The sequence below is a fragment of the Lepisosteus platostomus genome, chromosome 4 (assembly GCF_059453375.1).
Source record: "Lepisosteus platostomus isolate fLepPlt1 chromosome 4, fLepPlt1.hap1, whole genome shotgun sequence".
Taxonomy (NCBI): Eukaryota; Metazoa; Chordata; class Actinopteri; order Semionotiformes; family Lepisosteidae; genus Lepisosteus; species Lepisosteus platostomus.
This window is the reverse complement of record NC_142614.1, coordinates 9,627,112-9,641,670: the sequence shown is the minus strand read 5'-3', so window position 1 is coordinate 9,641,670 and position 14,559 is coordinate 9,627,112. Positions and strand designations below refer to the sequence as shown.

The following is a 14,559-nucleotide window of genomic DNA, read 5'->3' as shown; positions in this document are numbered from 1 at the left end:
CAGACTGCTGTGTCCTCTCTGTGTCTGTGTCCTGCTCTCTCAGTACCAGTGTGTGTGACTGTCCCAGACTGCTGTGTCCTCTCTGTGTCAGTGTCCTGCTCTCTCAGTACCAGTGTGTGTGACTGTCCCAGACTGCTGTGTCCTCTCTGTGTCTGTGTCCTGCTCTCTCAGTACCAGTGTGTGTGACTGTCCCAGACTGCTGTGTCCACTCTGTGTCTGTGTCCTGCTCTCTCAGTACCAGTGTGTGTGACTGTCCCAGACTGCTGTGTCCACTCTGTGTCTGTGTCCTGCTCTCTCAGTACCAGTGTGTGTGACTGTCCCAGACTGCTGTGTCCACTCTGTGTCAGTGTCCTGCTCTCTCAGTACCAGTGTGTGTGACTGTCCCAGACTGCTGTGTCCACTCTGTGTCAGTGTCCTGCTCTCTCAGTACCAGTGTGTGTGACTGTCCCAGACTGCTGTGTCCTCTCTGTGTCTGTGTCCTGCTCTCTCAGTACCAGTGTGTGTGACTGTCCCAGACTGCTGTGTCCTCTCTGTGTCTGTGTCCTGCTCTCTCAGTACCAGTGTGTGTGACTGTCCCAGACTGCTGTGTCCTCTCTGTGTCAGTGTTTTGCTCTCTCAGTACCAGTGTGTGTGACTGTCCCAGACTGCTGTGTCCACTCTGTGTCTGTGTCCTGCTCTCTCAGTGCCAGTGTGTGTGACTGTCCCAGACTGCTGTGTCCTCTCTGTGTCTGTGTCCTGCTCTCTCAGTACCAGTGTGTGTGACTGTCCCAGACTGCTGTGTCCACTCTGTGTCTGTGTCCTGCTCTCTCAGTACCAGTGTGTGTGACTGTCCCAGACTGCTGTGTCCACTCTGTGTCAGTGTCCTGCTCTCTCAGTACCAGTGTGTGTGACTGTCCCAGACTGCTGTGTCCTCTCTGTGTCTGTGTCCTGCTCTCTCAGTACCAGTGTGTGTGACTGTCCCAGACTGCTGTGTCCACTCTGTGTCTGTGTCCTGCTCTCTCAGTGCCAGTGTGTGTGACTGTCCCAGACTGCTGTGTCCTCTCTGTGTCTGTGTCCTGCTCTCTCAGTGCCAGTGTGTGTGACTGTCCCAGACTGCTGTGTCCTCTCTGTGTCTGTGTCCTGCTCTCTCAGTACCAGTGTGTGTGACTGTCCCAGACTGCTGTGTCCACTCTGTGTCTGTGTCCTGCTCTCTCAGTACCAGTGTGTGTGACTGTCCCAGACTGCTGTGTCCACTCTGTGTCAGTGTCCTGCTCTCTCAGTACCAGTGTGTGTGACTGTCCCAGACTGCTGTGTCCTCTCTGTGTCTGTGTCCTGCTCTCTCAGTACCAGTGTGTGTGACTGTCCCAGACTGCTGTGTCCTCTCTGTGTCAGTGTCCTGCTCTCTCAGTACCAGTGTGTGTGACTGTCCCAGACTGCTGTGTCCTCTCTGTGTCTGTGTCCTGCTCTCTCAGTACCAGTGTGTGTGACTGTCCCAGACTGCTGTGTCCTCTCTGTGTCTGTGTCCTGCTCTCTCAGTACCAGTGTGTGTGACTGTCCCAGACTGCTGTGTCCACTCTGTGTCTGTGTCCTGCTCTCTCAGTACCAGTGTGTGTGACTGTCCCAGACTGCTGTGTCCCTGAACAAGCTTGCTTCGTGCTCTGTCACTCCCAGCTGAAGGAGACGATCGAGGGAGAGCTGCGGCAGAGCGGCCTGCAGGTCACGCCCTTCACCCTAACCAAGGTCATCCAGCTGTACGAGACTAAGAACTCGCGGCACTCCTCCATGATCGTGGGCAAGACGGGCAGCGGCAAGACCGTCACCTGGAGGACCCTGCAGGCCGCGCTGACCACCCTGCACCGCAACGGCGAGCCGGGCTACAACCTGGTCCGGGTGAGCGCTGACGAGCAGGCCAGCCCAGTTTGTCCGCACGTTTCACTGCTCACAGGAACCCTGTCAGCCTCTGCCTTTTCTCTTCCTTTCCCCCCTCTCTCTGCACCGCATGCTTGCAGCCCTTTTGCTCCATCCCTGTCTCAGCCCTCCCATCTCTCTCTCTCCTCCCCCCTCTCCTCTGCAAAGTGTCTGTCAATCTGTGTTTCACCCAGTTTCCTGCTTCAACACTTCCTTTTAGGAAGAGGCTTAAGAATAGCTACAAGCATCCTATATTTGTTAGGATTGTATGCTTGTTTTTATTTTCAAATTTCAAAGCCTTGGCTTTTCCTTTCAAAAAATACCTGTGAAAAAAACTGCATTAATACCATTTCTACACAGAATTTCTGACACACCTTTCCGTCTCTGATGGATCACACATTTTTTATTTTTGCACTCTGTTGCTCACTCTATCATTTTTCCTTTTCTTTGTTTTTTTCTGCCTCTTCCCCCGTTCACGCATTTCCTACGCACGTACTTTGTCTGTGTTTCCTCTGCCTATTTATTCCCAGCGTCTCTTCACCTGTTCCCTCTTTTGCTCTGAATCTCGGTCTCTTATGATCTGTTTTCTCTGCCTCATTCTCACTTTCTCTTTCCACACCTTCCTCTATGCATATTGTACCTATTAATGATGTCTCTCGATGTCTATAAATATTCTCTTGTCTCTGGCTCCCCCTCTAAATCCTTCATGCTTTCTAACTCTGCCCTGTCCCCCCCCCGGTTCCCCGTGCATCCTGCCCGCGTGGAGTAGGAGTGTCCTCTGAACCCCAAGGCCGTGAGTCTGGGGGAGCTGTACGGGGAATATGACCTCAGCACCAACGAATGGACAGACGGGGTGCTGTCCAGCCTGATGAGAGCGGCCTGCGCAGGTACAGTATTTGACACCTCCTGACGCAGGAGAGAGGGGTTGACAGAGTAAGAAGATAACCAGTGCCATCAAATTGGTTGGCAGTGTGTGTTTCATGGGATGTGCTGGCAAAGCCGTTTGAATCCCAGTTCAGGAGTCTGAAAGAGGGAAGGGCAGAGGGAGTGGAAGGGAAGAAGAACAAGACAAACGGAGAGAGCGAGAGGCTGAGATGGAGACATTAAGAAACAGAAACATTTGGGGAGATGGGGAAGGACACATACCATATAAAACATGTAGAGCTCATCCTGAACTGCCCTCAAAAGGGCAAAACAGCTGCTGACTTAGACTTTGTGAAACAAAAGTTAACAACATAAAAATAGTTGTGATTCCGGCTAATTTGTACAGCCAGGTACCCTGAACACATCTGAAAAAGTTAAGGAAACAGTTCTTTTAAAACTGCAAGAGGGAGGTTTTGCAAGATTTGTTTGATAAGGCTGTTTGGGTTAGGGTCAGGGCCTTATAGAGGAACAAAAGAGTCATTCCACGCTGAAAGGTAAAGAGAAGAAACACCCGTTTTTGGCCGTGAATAAGCTCACACCTGAATAAGGCTTCACAGCCAAAATGTAGTTTCTTTTCTTTACATTTCACCACAGAAAGAAACTTTACCGGTCCTTTGCAGCCTACGCATGCTCATGCAGCTCACTACTCAGCCTTATAGAGTTTGACTTTTGTAGCGCAAGTTACAAATATATAGGACAATCAGTTTCTTTGTGTCTGAGCTGAGCGTGAGTCTGTCCACCCCTGTGTTGAGTGAGCTCCTCTCTCTGTGTGGAACCAGACGAGAAGCCGGATGAGAAGTGGATTGTGTTTGATGGGCCCGTAGACACCCTGTGGATTGAGAGCATGAACTCCGTCATGGATGACAACAAGGTGCTGACCCTTATCAATGGAGAGAGGATCGCCATGCCGGAGCAGGTACAGCCTGGGTCTGGGTCTCTCTGTCCTTTCTCACGACCAGGAAAACCTTGTAACATCAGGAAAACAGAATAAGACACAGCATTTGGGCTGTGGGACTTTAATCAGAGGCTGAATGCTAATGTAGCTCCCCGCTTTATCCCATTTGGGAACAAGACCAGCATCCTCAAGTATGGCAGTGGTATCCTTCTCTTTATGATACAAGCACGGCATCTTTCAGCCATGCTTTGTCACCCTCTATAACTTGTGTTCTTCTGTGCAGGTGTCCCTGCTGTTTGAGGTGGAGGACCTGGCTGTTGCCTCCCCAGCTACAGTGTCCCGCTGTGGGATGGTCTACAATGACTACACAGACCTGGGCTGGAAACCCTACGTTCAGTCTTGGCTGGACAAACGCAAGAAGGTGAGCTGGACTACCTGACTACTTGATATGGTTGCAAATGGAGGTTACGAAAATGGTGAATATGAAGAACTGACTGAGTGGATAAATCAATAAATGAAATAAATGATCATAACCCCCAACTTGTAAGGGTTTTGACAAGAATATACCTGAGTTAGAGGAATATGAGTTATTTGCTGTCTGGCACAGCTTTCGTGAAAAAATAATAATTCAGGCACACTTGGTTAATAATGACAATACACATAATAAGCAACATAAAGTACAACATAGACATGATGCCACAAAATAAATGGGCCTCTCAATATCCTTCTCTTTTTCCCCAGTTACCCCTCCTGTACCTGCCGATTAGTTATACACTATCTTCCTGGACTGTTGATCGACTCTTAATCATTTACCCAGAACTTAATTAGATAAGGTCAACATTATGATTAATTTGATCACTGAATCTGGACCCCCAACATCTCAGCCAAACATCCCTTTGCTCTGAAGCTGGAAATGTTGGCACTAGCCAGGTGTTACCCATTGTACCCATTCTTAGCTGTAACAATACACCCCTGTCACACTGGGGTACTTGAGCAATATTACATGTTTAGTGTGAGGTCTGTTTTTATATGCATTTAAGATGTAAGTGAGATTTAGAAATAAAATAATCACTTATCTCAGATGTGTTAATGAGAGCTGACATTACCACACTCTTGCCATTCCAGCAGGGATCTAATTTATGCTTTGAATGTGGAAGTGAGAATTTCAGTGAAGCGTGGCTGTTTGTTGTCAAGAGTTCCACTTGCATTAAGCACAGGTCATACATCTTCTCTCCTCCAGCTGTGTCATCACCAATGTTCCCTCTAAGCTGTGCGCGTGTGTGCACGCACACAGGTTGTGAAATCAGCGCACATGGGAAATTGAACTGCGCCCAAAAAATTAAATTCCAAAAAAATATAATAATAATAAAACAAACATGGTCATGTGCTAAATTGACCACATGAAAGTGTCTGCGAGAGGCCCAACTTGGCTGTGTGCATTATTATTGCTACTCGATCACTGATGTCTGTGCTCTCATAGTCCTGTACCTCCCTGCTCATGCTCGCTCCACACTCGGTCTCCATGACTGGGCTCCTTGAATTGCCATCCCGGTCTTTTGGATCTCTATGCTTCTATAAGAATGACTATATTTGCAAAAAATGATTTCAGGTTTACAATTTTACATACACTCAATTTACTGCGCACAAGTTTTTGTCACTGGGGAAAAAATTTGCACAACTTGAAATTTTTGTGCACACAGGCCATGAAACATTAGAGGGAACATTGGTCATCACACATGCTTTTTAAGCAGATATTTCACAAGGCCTTATCCCAACCCATTCTTGCTGGAGGGATAATGGTGCGTGGGACTGAGACCCTGGCCTGGGAAGGTCAGGTACATCCACACAGTCCCTGCCGCCAAGGGAAATCTGTTCCCTGGTCTGGGGGGTGTCTACTGACCAGCCCATTCTTCTGTGTTCCCCAGGAGGAGGTGGAGCACCTGCAGCGGCTGTTTGACAAGTATGTGGAGAAGACCCTGCTCTTCAGGAAGACTCACTGCAAAGAGCTGGTGCCCATCACTGAGCTGAATGGCGTGGCATCACTGTGCCGGCTGTACCACACCCTCGCCACGCCTGAGAATGGGGTGAGTCCCAAGGCAGTGTTCCTGTGCACGGTTCTTCTTGTCCAGCCAGGGCCTGTTGTCTTCATTCCTGCTGCGCCGCTAGTCAGCATCACTGGGCTTGATTGAGTGAAACACCCCTCACACTCCCTAAACTGGGGACCCTGAAATCCCAATCCCCGAAGGGGCTCTGTGACATGTCCCTACTCGTACTCCAGATTGTTTTGTGGAAGGCCCTGCGGAGATGAGCGTGTGCTCCTATCTATACCCAGAATAGTGTCCGTACAGCTCTGTGCCCCTCACCCTCCCAGGTGAACTCCTCTGACTCGGACAACTTCAGCCGCATGGTGGAGCTTTGGTTCACCTTCAGCCTCATCTGGTCCATCTGTGCCTCCGTGGACGAGGAAGGGCGCAAGAAGATCGACAACTTCCTCCGGGAAACCGAGGGCACCTTCCCCAGCAAGGTAGACACACACGGAAACACACACACTCGCACATACACGGACACACACACGTACATACGGATACACATACATTACATAAACAAGTACACACACAACTACACACACACAGACACAGACACACATGTACATACTGACACACAGGTACAAACACATGGACACACTCGGACATACTATGACACAAACACACTGACACACACACGGACATACTGACACACAAACATACGGACACACACACAAACAAACACTTACATACGGATACACATACAGCACATACACACGTCTCAGACATACATATTGACACACACAGACATTCTGACACACAAACATACGGACACACACACAAACACACACTTACATACGGATACACATACAGAACATACACACGTCTCAGGCACATACATATTGACACACACTGACACACACAGACATACTGACACACAAACATACAGACATACGGACACACACACGTCCACACGTGCACACATGTACATACAGACACGCAGATGGACACAGATGCACACATACAACAGACATTCTCACACAAACTGGGGCACTGTGTGCTCACAGTGACACGCAGTCATGCACAAACAATTGTACCTTTGTGTGTTATTTTCTTAGACTTAATCCCTGCCTTAAGATTAAATAGGTCTCCACACACTCATAGACAGACACACGCAGACCTTTTGGTGCCGTGATGGCGTGGTGATCCACACTAGCAGCCCTGCAGTCAGTCCATCTCCACTGCCCCTTCTCTAGGACACTATCTACGAGTACTACGTGGACCCCAAGAACAAGACCTGGGCCTCGTTTGAGGAGAAGCTGCCAAAGGGCTGGAGGTACCCCCCAGGGTGAGTGCCAGCTGGTGCAATAATGCTAATAATTTTCTCACTGTCATCAGCAATAATGCTAATATCAGTCAGAGTCCTGAAGAGTGCGAGACCATCGTGAAGTGACACAGACACAGCTTGTAGAAATCACTCCTGAAGCAGGATTGGGTGTTTTTCAGTGTAGTATCTACCTGCACAGACGTCAACTATATTTTTGTCTAGCAATTCTGCAGTTCAGATTCTGATTTGTACAGCGAAATGCAGAATTTGTGCAGCACTTTCTAAATGCACTTTCTGAAGATAACACACTGTTATTTGTTGTAAAAAATGAATTTTAATATCAATCCAGAAAACACTAGACTAAAAACAGCTTTTCATTTTTAATTTCAAACACTTTTGAGGTAAATATGCTGTTTAGAATGAATAGGTCTATTTTGTGATTTGGAGGGCTTTGCATCACTGTATTTTGTAATGAGGCTCATTGTATTCTTCCAATGCAAATCATACAAGTGTCTCCAATGCAGAGCTTGATTTTCATTTTCAGAGCATAGTGGTATACTGAGTCAGTGTTCTTCCTGTTGGCACTGTATTTCGGTCATGTTTGGTCTTTGTCAAGTGCCACTTTATATCCACTCTGTCACAGATGAATCAGAGAGGGTATTTACACTGTGTGAGTGTCCTCAGGTGCTTGTTTCAACTGCCCACACACCTGCTTTCAATCTCCTCATGACACAGCAGCCACTGTGGCCCCAGGCCACTACATGTCCTGGGTTTGAGCCAAGATGGTGGTTCTCTATGGAAACCTCCCTCTAGTGCTATTGCATTCCACTACACAATGTCTTTACTAAGTTAGAGGAAGTGCCAGTAAGAATTCATGCTTATTGACATTTATTCCGTTAAATAAGCAGAGATCTGTAAGACTTTGGATTGGCTGCGGAACAGTGTACAAGCTGAGCATTGTCTCTGAACAATATTTCAATGTGTAAGCATTCTGGAGCAAAAAAGACAATTATATTATTGTGTTGTCAGACTTTAACGAGCCACAGATAAATGTGCACTGCTGTTACGTTCTGTCTTCAGTTTGCATGCAATACCATCTGTTTCCATCTCTGTATCTGTGTATCTGATTGTGTCTCTTTTATTGGGTTAAAAATCTTTGTCCAAGTCAGAATGCAGTTCACATGTTATGCGGCATAAGAAGGAGAAACTGTTTAGGAATCAAACCTTGGCTTAGGTCCACGTTTATCTTTGTTTCCATTACAATCTTATTTGTGGGGCTGAAGAAATGCTTTGATGTCAGGTTTGTTTCCTTTGCTTCTGAAATGGCTTTGTATTTTACTGATGATAAAATAAAGGAAGTGGTTAGTGCTGTTAACTGAGAAGCAAGAGCAATCTTTGAGCGGAAGGGCTGAACTGTCGCCCCTTTGGCGTAACTGTGTGTTTTTCTGTTCTCAGTTCCCCCTTCTACAAGATCATGGTTCCCACTGTGGACACCGTGCGCTATAACTTCCTGGTGCGGGCACTGGTGTCCAGTCAGTGCCCGGTGCTCCTGGTGGGACCAGTGGGCACGGGGAAGACCTCCATTGCCCAGACCGTCCTGCAGGGGCTGGACACCTCCAAGTGGGGCGTGCTGATTGTCAACATGTCCGCCCAGGTGAGCAGGTCCAGTGTATAAAGTGTGAAGTATTTCCGGTGTTAAGTTCGATGTATATTAAGTTCGATGTAAAGTTCTTCCCCTGGACCCAGCCACAGCTCCTGGGATCTGGTAGACCTGCTGTTGGCTTGCACTGATACTAGTGACCAAGCAGTGCTCAGTCTCCAGGCCTCAGGGTCAGCTCTGAGAGGGGGACAAGCCCTGCAGGTCCAGGGACTGTGCCGTCGGTGATTCCGATTTGAGTGGGTATAATGGCCCAATCCACACTGATCCAAACTGAAATCAGGTCAGCAGGATAATTAGCAGAAATGATCATAAGAGCCATGTGTGTTTGTTCAGACTTCCTCGAACAACGTGCAGGCCGTTATCGAGAGCCGCGTGGAGAAGCGGACAAAGGGGGTGTACGTGCCAATCGGGGGGAAGCGCCTCATCACCTTCCTGGACGACCTGAACATGCCGGCTCAGGACAGCTTCGGCTCCCAGCCCCCGCTGGAGCTGCTGCGCCTCTGGATCGACTACGGCTTCTGGTACGACCGGCAGAAGCAGACGGTCACATGCATCAAGGTGAGGCCTGCCCCTTTCCCAATGTACTCCAGGCGCAGGGCTGCAGGACACCACGGCATCACTGGTTCACTGCTGCAGGCCTGGATCAGTCCTGGAGTCCCCAGCTCAGCCTGACTGGTGTACAGTGGGCACTGGATAGCCAGGGCCCTCTTGGCCTTTGGTGCCTTGCCTTCGGGTTTTGACAGTGCTGTGAGGGGCAGGGGCTGCTCTTCCAGGCTGTGCTGTCTCTCCTGTCAGCTCTCCAGCTCTCCGGTGAAGTCTGGGAAGGCTCTGACAGGAGCCTGGGTCTGGGCGTGTCTACAGGTCCTCCAGCTTCTATGTTATCCCTGAGCTGGAAGCACCAGCCTTAAAATAATCAGGGATACCAATTTTTTTTATTTTAAACAAAGCACATCGAGGGAGATTAAATCTGCTAACATAAAATACTGTCAAATGATGAGAGATTGATAATATTGATAATGCTGTATTATCATTATTTCCATTCAGAAAAATGTAGTAATCCTTACAGGGGTGCTTCAACATGATTGATGTTTTTGGTGACGACCAGGAACTCAAGTCTAAAACTGGAGTGTCTGAACATGGCAAAGACTTCCACACATGTTACTGAAGTCAAGGAGGTGCTGACCTCTAAAGGACGTAAAAAGGAACAGGATCACAATGAAGCCTTCTCCCAAGGAAATGTCAGAAACGGATGAGTAAAAGGAACTGAGTCTGTCTAGTTGCAAAGAGAGGCTACTACGTGGTGATCAGATCTACGTATTCAAAATCCTTACAGAAATCAACCTAAGGGAACTATACATCACGTTCAAGAGTGAAACCTGTGCTATCAGGTGAAAACGATGAGCAGAAGCACATAGGATTGAGGACAACAGGCACTGCTTTACACAGAGAGAGGTGCGGGAAGGGAGCAAGCTACCCACCTGCATCTCTGAAGCAGACTCTGTTGGATGTCTATGAAATTCTGGGATTGCCTAGCTAAAGAGCAGCTCAAATGCAGGGGTCTGTATTTACCTTCTTACAGTAGAGCAATGATGGGAGTTGAGAGCTCTGGACTCAGGACTGAAAGCTTGTGAGTTTGGGTCTGCCCTATATTCCACCCCAACTGTGCATGCCTACTTGCAATAAAACAGTACCAGCTTTGATAGGACTTTTATCCAGGAGAGAGCCTTGCACTTTCTGCCTGCTCTAACCTACCAGGAATTAAATCTGTCCAGATAATTTGGCCTGGCCTCTAGGTTGGAGTCTGGATTGTACTACTTTAACTATAGGCAGGACCTGAGAATTGTTAAGAGAATTTTTAGTCGTTTTCTCAAATTGACTCTGTTCTGATTGACAGGACATGTTCCTGATGGCAGCAATGGGGCCCCCTGGTGGTGGAAGAACTCACATGTCGGGACGCCTGCAGAGCCGTTTTAACCTCATCAACATGACCTTCCCCACTGTGAGTAAAAGGCCAAAATCTGAAATCTGCTTTGATCCACCTGGGAGATTGTCATCTGTCAAAGGAATATTTAAAACTGCTCTTGCCTTGTGTGTTAAAATATGTAAGCATGGACTAGCTGTCAGTAATTTGTAGCATTTGTAGCAAATTTTAACTATTGTGATTGTAAAATAGTTTAAAATGATATTTGCTATTCTTATGTTGTCCGTGTGTGAACTCATCATCTGATGCCTTAATGGCAACAACAATAATATTACACTCCTATTTAGTTGTAGAAAAGGGGTAGGTGTAAATAAAGGAAAAAATGAAATAGTCTTGTATGCAGGAAGTCAGGGAATAATTCTTTCTCTGTGCTGTGTTTTTTTTTGTTTAGTTTAGTTTAGTTTAGAATCAAGTGCAGTGCCTGAAATAAATTTCTACACTTTTCTGTCTGTTCCTCTCCGTGTTTGTCTGTATTTCCACACTTTTCTTTCTTCTTTTCGCCGCGGTATTTCTGTCTCCTGACTCGCCCCGCTGGGCCTCGGGCTGCAGGAGTCCCAGATCAAGCGGATCTACGGCACCATGATTAACCAGAAGCTGCAGGAGTTTGAGGAGGAGGTGAAGCCGATCGGGGACGTGGTGACCCAGGCCACGCTGGACATCTACTCCGCCATCGTGCACAGGTTCCTGCCGACGCCAGCCAAGATCCACTACCTCTTCAACCTGCGGGACATCTCCAAGGTGAGGAGAGAGCTGCCGCCCCAGCACTGGAGGAGTGTTGGCCTCACCCCCCCTCTGCTGGGCTAGAGAGAGACCTGAGAGCTGATGACTCCCAGCTGGCACAGCACAGGAGTTAAACTGGGGATTGATGCTGTATAAGAAGAAAAAATGACTAGAAAATCTCTGATTGTGTTGCAGGTGTTCCAAGGATTGCTCCGTGCTCACAGAGACTTCCACGACACCAAGCAGAGCATTACTCGACTGTGGATTCACGAGTGCTTCAGGTCAGAAGCCAATGAGTTAACACTCTGATTCACTGATCAATCAAGGCAATCGATCTGGAATAGAATATCTGCTGTAATAATTGACTGCATGGGGCCAGAGATCCGAGTCAGGTGTGTGATCTGTGACCTTTGCCAGTTCCAGGCTGGGTTGTGTCACCATTCCCCAGGCAGGAGCTCGCCACTGGCAGAGCGCTGCTGGGGGGCAGGGTTGGGATTTGTCAGACAGGACTCTTAGTATTCTGGGAAATCGGGGGTTCCTGCACCTTTAATGGGCCTGTACACACAGAGGTGCGCCACGCCCCCCAGTGGATTGTCCTTCCAGGCTTTGTGGAGTTCTCAGCATGTGAAGAGTTGAACAGCTCTGACAGGTAGGCATGTCAGAGAAGCATGCCTGTGTGTACCAAGCAGGTACAAGAGTTCAGGAGTCAAGGCCAGAGTTGATTCCATATTGGGTTGGTACATATAAAAGGATAATTACATGAAAAGGAGTTTTTAGCTGTTGGTCAAGATCCAATCCTCAGCCAATCCAACTAAATCTAAGTGACATTTGACATGTTTTGATATATAATTTCCAGATTGCTGCTTTTAAATCCATCTACAACAGTACAGACCAGCTAGAGACAAACTAATGAATTGAATGTGAGGGGAGAAAAAAGACTAATTATCACCAGCCATGGAGATCATTATTGTAATTATCTACCAAGAACCCCTGCCCTTGAATACATGCTGATCTATATCTATATGACATTGGAATGTGAGGGACGGAAGCTGACACTGTGATGTACAGAGAAAGAACTTTGAAAGTCCATTTAATGTACAGAAAGAGCTAGTCCCAAACCAAACTGGTACCTCAAAAATAATAAAAGGGGTGTAGGGCAGTCTTCTTATTTGCAGGTTATTTCTCAGTAACTGCGTTTCCTTCAGTGTCATTTTGTTTCCTAGGCAACCACACAGTCCTCTTGCCTCTCTTAAGATATACAGTAACAGCCCTAAACACAAACCATCTCCCTGCCAAATGCTGGGCCAAGAAATGGTGGCCGGTGCAGTATATAAGATTCTCTGTAAAATAATTGCATAAATGGGCCTTTGATCCGTTGTCCTGCAGGGTGTTTTCTGACCGGCTGGTGGACAGAGGCGACATGGAAGCCTTCCTGGGGCTGCTGAGTGAGAAGCTGGGCTCCCTCTTCAATGTCACCTACCACAGCATCTGCCCCAACAAGCAGCCCCCCTTGTTCGGTATGACCAGCCCCCAGTTGCACAAAGACACCTGCACACGGCACATTCATACTGCAGTTTAGAAGTAAAACTGCCCTCCCACAATGAGTGGGTGGTGACCTGTGCCGACTGGGGGCCTGCAACGACCATTGATGATGATGTTCTGAAACAAGGCTTCTGGGATTTATTTTCCAGCTCACCACCTCATTTTAAGACATATTAAACACTGTTTTAAATGATTTCTGTGTCCAGATTAGGAGAAAGGTGTTCAAGGGTATATTAGCTAAAAGCTCACAATTTAATTCAAGGAATGTCATGTTAAAGTTTCAGGGATTCCCATGGGCTGACATGGGATTACAAAACAATCATTAAACACCATTTGGGATATTATATTATTCGACATCACTAAAATGTGTTCATACTCTGGAATCAATCCACAAAAGAGACATTCCAGACTGGGATGGTAAATATTAAAATATATGTCAAAGAAAAAGATACATTCTGAGGCTTATGGAAATGTTGCACACTGACAGGTTAAAAGAACTTAAACATGAAAACAGAGACACATCTTTACACAAAGGGTTGTGGGAGTGTGGAATGAGCTACACAGCCATATTGTTGAGGCCGATACCCTGGCTTCTCTCAAGGAGCAGCTGGATGAGATCTTTGCATCAATTACCTACTAAATAGCAAACAGACCAGATTAGAATAGCAGCCTTCTCTGGTTGCAGACCTTCCTGATGCTCTTGTGTTGTTGCTGGGATGAAACACGAGTTAAGCAGGTTTGAGGATGATCTATCTGAGACACCTGTTGACCACACTTCCTGTTACTAATAAGGCTATGCCATCAGCAATTTATTCAGGACACAACCTAAAGAGCAACTAACCTAGTTTTGTGATTTCATTGATTTTTGTGGTTTTAATTAACGAAGCGAATACATTAAAACTAAATTTTACAGTGGTGTTAGGCAATCAGTTATTTTGCAGGGTTGTGTTCCTTTCCATATGAATTGAGATCCCAATACCTTGACAGAAGGCATCAAACTCGCAAGCAGCAGGCAGTTGTCATACTGGGTGTACCTTCTGATGGAGCAAAGGAGATGGAAAGGAGTTCAGCGCTCAGCCAGTTTACCTGTGACAGTGAAGGACACATGTGCGCGAGGGGAAGAGAAGTGTGGGACATAGGGGATGTTTTCAGTTTTCATGTGCCTTGCCTGTGTCTGCCTCAGCTCTCGTGTCCCTCTCGCACGGCAGGGGATTTCCTGCGGGAGCCGCGGGTCTATGAGGACCTGATGGACTTCAAGGCCCTGAAGAAATTCATGGAGACACAGCTGGAGGACTATAACCTGACGCCTGGCATTGTACCCATGAGCCTGGTGCTGTTCAGGGACGCCATTGAGCACAGTCAGTACCCAGAGACCTGACTGCACTGAGAGCACAGAGTTACACTGAGAGTACAGCCCACACACAGTCAGTACCCAGAAACCTGACTGCACTGAGAGCACAGAGTTACACTGAGAGTACAGCCCACAAACAGTCAGCACCCATAGACCTGACTTCACTGAGAGACCAGAGTAACACTGAGAGTACAGCCCGCAAACAGTCAGCACCCATAGACCTGACTGCACTGAGAGCACAGAGTTAC

The 14,559-nt window shown here is 47.4% G+C and overlaps 1 protein-coding gene across 2 annotated transcripts in view; it reads left to right on the top strand.

Moving 5' to 3' along the window:
* dnah2 (dynein, axonemal, heavy chain 2) overlaps window positions 1–14,559 on the top strand; it is a 96,342-nt gene that overhangs the window by 59,010 nt on the left and 22,773 nt on the right. For both annotated transcript variants that reach the window (XM_088628262.1, XM_088628261.1), the window contains exons 43-56: window positions 1,651–1,869; window positions 2,657–2,774; window positions 3,591–3,727; window positions 3,990–4,127; window positions 5,632–5,790; window positions 6,078–6,230; window positions 6,987–7,078; window positions 8,513–8,711; window positions 9,051–9,275; window positions 10,612–10,716; window positions 11,248–11,436; window positions 11,614–11,699; window positions 12,805–12,935; window positions 14,169–14,318. In XM_088628262.1, coding sequence (XP_088484388.1) covers window positions 1,651–1,869; window positions 2,657–2,774; window positions 3,591–3,727; window positions 3,990–4,127; window positions 5,632–5,790; window positions 6,078–6,230; window positions 6,987–7,078; window positions 8,513–8,711; window positions 9,051–9,275; window positions 10,612–10,716; window positions 11,248–11,436; window positions 11,614–11,699; window positions 12,805–12,935; window positions 14,169–14,318 — 2,101 coding nt within the window. The remainder of the gene's footprint in view (window positions 1–1,650; window positions 1,870–2,656; window positions 2,775–3,590; window positions 3,728–3,989; window positions 4,128–5,631; window positions 5,791–6,077; window positions 6,231–6,986; window positions 7,079–8,512; window positions 8,712–9,050; window positions 9,276–10,611; window positions 10,717–11,247; window positions 11,437–11,613; window positions 11,700–12,804; window positions 12,936–14,168; window positions 14,319–14,559) is intronic.